At 30.8% G+C, this 7,245-nt stretch overlaps 1 protein-coding gene and 1 long non-coding RNA gene across 2 annotated transcripts; both read left to right on the top strand.

Moving 5' to 3' along the window:
* The first annotated feature begins 347 nt into the window (after positions 1 to 347).
* LOC124899387 lies at positions 348 to 2,925 on the top strand. The gene is made up of 3 exons (XR_007056837.1): positions 348 to 576; positions 996 to 1,126; positions 2,309 to 2,925. It is a non-coding gene; the product is annotated as an uncharacterized LOC124899387 (long non-coding RNA).
* A 1,419-nt stretch (positions 2,926 to 4,344) lies between these two features.
* LOC107873810 lies at positions 4,345 to 4,683 on the top strand. The gene has a single exon (XM_016720747.1). It carries the CDS (start codon positions 4,345 to 4,347, stop codon positions 4,681 to 4,683), a length of 339 nt encoding a protein of 112 aa, XP_016576233.1.
* Positions 4,684 to 7,245: the final 2,562 nt, after the last annotated feature.

The raw sequence follows: 7,245 nt of genomic DNA, 5'->3' as shown, positions 1-7,245 counted from the left end.
GAGATCGAGAGGGAGCCATGCGGAAGCTAATAATTTACAAACGATAGATGCGATAATTTATACGACAAAGAAAACATACTAAAAACATATTATTGATATAGTTTGATCAAACGACCTACATATTAAAATCTAATATCAAAAAATAAAAAATCTAGTGTAGCAACTCGGAAAAAAAAATGAGTTAACGCTATAAACAAGTGTAAATCTTGGTCTATAAAGAGTTATGTGGTGCATTTTATATCAAATTTATAATCTTTGAGTTTATCTTTTAGTGGCATATATAGTTTGGTATGAAAAAAAGGTTGATTATATGTCATATTGTTACTGCATATTAGTAGGATGTTTTTTTTTAGTAGACATGCTATTGACATTTTATAGGTAAATAAATTGGGAAGAGAATTTAAAGACTTCTAGTTTTTTTTTTTCATTTCCAGAGAACGTGAGGGAATGGTTGTAATGTCCTTTACTCTCTCCTCTTTCTTCTTCTATAGTGAATTAACGTGATATTGGAGGTTATAGAGTTCAAGAGTTTTTACAGCGGAGAGCCGTACGACGTGGTCCCAAATCGTTAGACAGGTACTAGTTTTATTCAAGATTTTTTTTTCCAAGAACTCTAGTTGGTTTTAGTTTCAAATAGGTAATTCCTCTCCCCGATAGTTGAATATAATGATAGATTACATCTATAGGAGGTATTACAAGGGGGGTAATCACTATTTAATTTGAATTTTATATTGAATCTCGAAATGGATCTTGTTTATTACGGTTCATGAAAAGGGGGAAAAGATGAATTGTGATAAGAGAGGGGCCTTTGAGTATTTCTATTGACGGGAGTAGGTTCAATATCGAACTTTGTGAGTTAAAAATGTCGAATTCTCTTCGAATATTTGTTTAGAAATTTGATTAATTTTTGGCGTAAAGAAAGAATATGTTTTCAAATAAGTTGGGAAATGAACTTTCATAATATTGATGAATATATCTATGTATTGTTTATGTAGTTGCTTATGTTGGAGTAACTTTTCATAGTTTGGGTGGTTGGAGTTATTGATTGATTGCGCAAAGACTACACTTACGAGTGTTGAATTGTTTGAAACTTGCGATGCTACTGCTAGATATTGAGGTGTCCAAGGTACGCAAAGCTAAAACCTTCTCCGACATTAAGGCACAATCATAAGTCACTTGTTTCTTCTAAAGGAGTCGATATAGTTTATCTGATATATGTGAACATAGCCTCCCCTTTCTATATGCCTAATGTTGCCATAGTATACACATGCCCTTTCCATTTGAGTTTATTTGTCTCTACCTTTCATGCGTCTATTTATTGAAGTCATAGTATTCATATTACTCTTGTTGAGCTAAATATCTATAGAGTTATACAAGATTGTATTTGTGTTCCTTAGAAATCCTTAGAATTCATATGATATATATATATATATATATATATATTAGAATAAATGGCCATACTATAGTCGCACTAATATAGTAGATCACATAGCGATATAATCACATGATGATATGAAGTACAAGCATTGTAATAATTCGATACTATCAAAGAAGTCAATTGTATATAGAAAGCACTACTCGAATAACTAAAATTTTTTACCATAATATATATACTTGCATAGGCGTACAAAGCACTATTTGATAATAGTTAACGACGGGAGGGTATCGTAGGTTTGGCTTGGCACACGCGCGACGTAATTCTGTGCACAGAATTGAGACCACACCACTATAGCGAGCTCGAATGTATGGCGTACCTGCCCTTGTGGCATCATTTGCATTTGGAGTCAGTTGAACTAGTTCCCCTGACTTGAGCCAATATATGGCACATATGGCCTGCGGATAGACCCTCATAGTGAGCCTGAAGAAAAGGCGTACCTTATTGCAGACTGCGATTTAATAACAAAAGCATATATAGATTTGAGGCACCATTGTCATACATTTGATATAGACCGCCTTTGGTAGGCCATCTTATGATCATTTGTATTTGATATAGGCATAGGACATTATCTAGGCAAATCACTAGGCATTTAATAATGATGAATTATTCACAAGTCGTTATATGATAAGCTAACAAGGCAAATGTATAGGCTGCTATTCTATGATATTGATTAGTCACTCGTATGCTCCTAAGTTATAGTCAAGGCTAGTGTTTCTGGTAATCAGCTGTTTATAGTTGCTCATGTTGTCGTTCAATTCATTGCGCAACCTTATATGTCTACTTGTTATTCGGTCTGCTTTATGTACCGGTACATGTTGTATATGTACTGACGTCCCTACATTCGGGGGTGCCACATCTTTGTATATACAGGATCAAGTACACCAGGGAGCAGACTTCTATATTAGGTACTTGCTTTGATTCAGCGGAGAACTTGGTGAGCTTTTCTCTCATCTGAAGCTAATAGATGTCTAGAATTCCTTAAGTCATATTTATAGTTATAACTGGGGTATGTCAGTTCTTATCCCAACCATCTATTGTAGTATGGTAACAAACTCTATTAGAGGCTTCGTAGATAATGTAAAATTATTATATATATCCATAATTTTAGTTGTCTACTGTATCAGTATGACCATTTGGACAATGTTACTTATGTAGCATTCTTGTAATTATCTTATGAATAGTGGCTCATCTGCTTAATGTAGGTCACTGTATGACAAATGTTCATAGGGATCCTTGTCTACCCCCTTTGGTCTGGGGCGTGACATCTAGGAGAAACCTCCACCTGAACAAGACTCTTAAAAGACTATATTATGTATGCTACTGTATTATGACTTGAGAAGAGAGATCTTCTATTTATAGAACTACAGAACACTTTCTCTAACAAAGAAGAAACCTAAGAGTACGCTGTGGATGGTAATAAGTTATGGTTCGAGAAGAGAAATCTTCTATTTATAGAACTATAAAACACTTCCTTTAACAAAGAAGAAACCTAATAAAAAAAAAAAGATAGTTCCCAAAAGGAAATCTTGTTTCATTAAAAAAAGTAATTCTAATTTTTATAGAAAATCAGATAAAGTAGAAAATTCATGACAAATCCTAACACGCAGTCAGCTAACTTCATGGCTTTCTTAACTTGTGGTGTTGCAATGAAATAAACTTTCACCGATGAGATCGCTAACATCAATTGCCAAAGAATAAAATCACAATCTTGAATTTTTCATTTAACTCAAAGTAATGTACTATCCGTAAAGAGTCATAATCAAAGAACGTAAGGATCTAAAAGAGTAATTTATATTATCTAAAAAAAAGGGGCAATGGTACTACCATTAATAAGTTCAAAAGTCTTTTTTTTTAGTATACTTACTTCATATCAAAGGCACACTATTTAATTTAACATCCTAGCTAGCAAAACTTATGATTTCTCTACCATTGGATATTAATGGGGGAATTTTATCATTAAAAATTGATTTAAACAAAAAGAAGGAAAATTGCATTTGTATCTTTCTCAATACAAAGATCCTAACCACAACATTTTTTTCTCTTTCTAGTTTTGGAAGCAAAAATGACTTTACAGTCCTCCATGATCACAACTCACAAGTGGTGTAATACGCCGCCACGTGTCAATTCCTTTATCACATGAGCTCTCGATCTTTTCCTTATTTTCGCCTCAAGAAAATTACCGAGAAGAAACGAAAAATAATGTTCCAATTTGTTTGAGATTTTGATTATAATACAAAGTTGGGAAATTTTTTTGCTTTAGTGATTTTAAATTAAATTATAAATATATGTAAAATGTATTAAAATATTTTTAAATTTTATAGTTTTAATAGGGGTCGTTTGTTTGGGAACAAGTTATTCCGAAATTAGTTATTTTGAGATTAGTTATCCCACCATGTATGTGGGATAATTTATTCCATCACTAAAGCATAAATGATGGGTATAAATAATCCCTTGATTAACTAATACCTCCAACCAAACATGAGATAAAATAATCTTAAATTTTATCTCGAGACTGCTATAACCCATACCTCACACCAAATGACTCCTAAACATATCAAGTAAAAAATTACTATCAAACAATTTAAGGCGAGGCTCCTTGTGATTCGCCTCTTTTCACGACCTCATGCATAGTGAAAGCTTTAATGTACTACACAACTCTTTTTAAAAAAACAAAATTGTCAGGCAAATAGAGAGATTTAAAAAGAAACAGTGGAAAATAATAAATTTCATTTAAATGAAAAGGGCAGGGGAAGAAGGGATAATAAACTTGTGGAGAAGTCGCGCTACAACAACCATAATACTAGGGCTAAAATTCATCCTTGCAACTATATTATCTGCATTCTAATATCCTTCATTGCTTCTACACACAACCATAAGTAAAAACACCCCTAATTTTGCAACAACAAATGGCTTCATTGAACTTGTTCTTCACTCCAATAGCAACCATAACCACACAACAACAACAACAACTACAGAGAAGAAGTGTATACACCTTCGCTACGGCGGCGAAGAGTTCGGGTGAAAGCAGTGAGGAGAAATCACTTTTGGATTTTATACTTGGAGGTTTACAGAAGCAAGACCAGCTACTGGAGACTGATCCAATTTTAAAAAAAGTAGAGGACAAAAGTGTTAGCACTACGACTACTAATGGAAGGAAGAATTCTGTTGCTGCTGTTGCTCCTAAGAAGGATTCTAATGGTAGTGGATTTGGAGGATTTGGTGGACTCTTTGCTAAGAAAGAATGATTACAAAAGGAAGTAGTAGTCCAATGCATTAAAGGTCTCGCTTCGCTTAATTATACATTATACTATGTGAGTCTGCTTAATTGGTACTATCATTTTTTTCCCTTATTGCTACAGTCTTTAGCCTATTGAGAATTGGGGAAAACAATAATATTATGGGGTTTATGATTTTCTTCGCTTTGTAATTTATATATATTACTATTGAAATTGATATGAACTACTTTTTTGCTGTGCCACATTGCTTGTTTGGTGGTGCTGGCTGCATTAGTCTACTAAATTATGAAGTGTGGCGGAGAATTTTGCAAACATGAGCAAAATAGCTAACATTTAACTTATATACACTATATAATGTTAACTTGTCAATTTAGAAATGATGTCAATTTGAACTATAAATTGACTGTGCTGCACTTGCTGTGAGTTACCTTATATATCATGCCATTAAAGCCAAAATGTTGAATCTAATAAGAAAAATGGACTTCAAGAAGAAAGAATTAATTCGACTCTAAACACTAGTTAAAAGGTAAGAATTGTCCAAAATCATGTGAAAACATAGGACTGACAATACCATTTACTCTCAACGTATGTGGGACTCTAAGGGATCATTTGGTCGGGAAAAAGTTATGGCTGGAATTAATAACTGGGAAATTAGGTTTGATATATCTTGACACTGAAGGGGAAAATAATCTTGAAAACAAGAGAACAATTACCTGCTGAAAAGCAAGATTTTCGAAATTTAATGTTGTATCAGTATAGTCAGAATGTCATGTCTATATTAAAAAAAATTAAAATCAGCATCTCTTAAAGGCCATTTAATTGGAATTGAATAGCACAATGTTTTTCGTTTAGATTATTGATGAAGGGGAAAATACCATGTGTCAATTGTTGACATAAATAATTTAAGCAGCCATGCAGGAAGCAGATAACGGATCGAACAATAAGTAATTTTAGTTGTAAAATTTTGCTTTATAAGGCTCAAATTGACTTATTTTCTAGGCTCAATCAAATTAAATTATTCTATTATCTAAAATTTATGTTCAAATTTTTGAGAACTATAAAAAAATACTATAAATTGCAAGTCTTCTCATATTAATGAGATAAAAAATTACATATTAAAATGTTGGATAAAATTTATACAGTTAGACTTTTGATAAGCAAACATAACACCTAAAATTAAATGAAGGAATATGTCATATAAAGTTTGAACCTTAAAATATATTTAGGAATGGCTTAAGAGCGAGGATAGTAAAACTGTCTACTTTGGCCGCCCAAAATATTGAGATGCCAAACTTTTTAGGTGGGGCATTTTATGATTTTATTCACTTTAAACTATATTGAAATTGCAAAAAAAAAAAAAAGTATAAAATTTATATTAAAAAGAACATCCTCTATGGGTTTGCAACAAATCTTATGTGGGGTAATATAATGCAAATACATGTTTAGTATTATTTTAGGACTTTCAATTAAACAACTTAATTTTCATATTAATAAATAAAAATTTTTGCAGTAACATTAAGGTAATAAATTATAAAAATATGTCTAACATCTTATTAACTAGAATTACTCATAAGTTTTATAAATTATAAAATTAATATGTGAGATTTGTTGACACCTAATTTTTATCCTCATATACTTAATTAATTGTTGAGATATTCAATTTCGAATATTTTTTAGTAATTGTAAAATTAATATGTGAAATTTATTGACACCTAATTTTTACCCTCATCTACTTAATTAATTGTTGAGATATTCAATTTCGAATTTTTTTAGTAATTATTTTGCAAAATTGAAGCCATTTACCAATCACACGTCATTTTACTAATTTCTAATATAAAACATTTATTTATATACTCATAATAGATTGATGTATATTATTCTTAAGCATTTTAACAAATAGAGAGAACAATTCCCGCGTCCCGAAATCAAGTATTATTTTCTCGAATCAATATCCACGTCAAGTCTTAAAAATGAACTTATCTTAAATGGACCAATTTACATATATTTGAGGTCCACGAGTTGGAAATTTTTTTAATAGGATAAAGCATGAGCTGAATCATAATTTTTCTCTATTTTGTTTGTTATTTTATTTGCTGTGGAATTGTATCTGTTTTAACATTGACTAGTTAATCTATATAAATTTCTTAGGTATTGTCATTTTAGTTTTATTTTCGTTTTCCTTTTGTTTATTCATATTTCTTCACCTAAATAAAGTAAATAGGCTTTATAGTTAATTTTATCAAGTAGTAAATTATTTATGTCAAAATATGTTTCTATACTAAAAAAAAATCTCAAATGATATCAATTTTCATTATCATTTCTTTTATGAATTAGCTTCTTTTCACATTAATTAAAATTATATGAACCGTTTTAAAAAAGTGTTATCGTTAAATTGTTATAGAATTTTTTTTTATGTTTTGAAACAGTTTACAAGTGAAAATCATTTTCGCTTAAATAATTTTTAAATTTCAAAAAGGGAGATAAGATCTAATGTTATTTAATAATATTACACTAGAAAAATAAGTTTATAAAAATAAAAAGATAACTCTGAATAACACCTCTTATTAGAAT

This window comes from Capsicum annuum, chromosome 6 (assembly GCF_002878395.1).
Source record: "Capsicum annuum cultivar UCD-10X-F1 chromosome 6, UCD10Xv1.1, whole genome shotgun sequence".
NCBI classification, from domain to species: Eukaryota; Viridiplantae; Streptophyta; class Magnoliopsida; order Solanales; family Solanaceae; genus Capsicum; species Capsicum annuum.
This window is presented reverse-complemented; position numbering and strand designations above follow the sequence as displayed.

Coding starts and splice junctions, on each gene's coding strand:
- LOC107873810 (XM_016720747.1), top strand. CDS start 4,345: ATGGCTTCATTGAACTTGTTCTTCACTCCAATAGCAACCATAACCACA.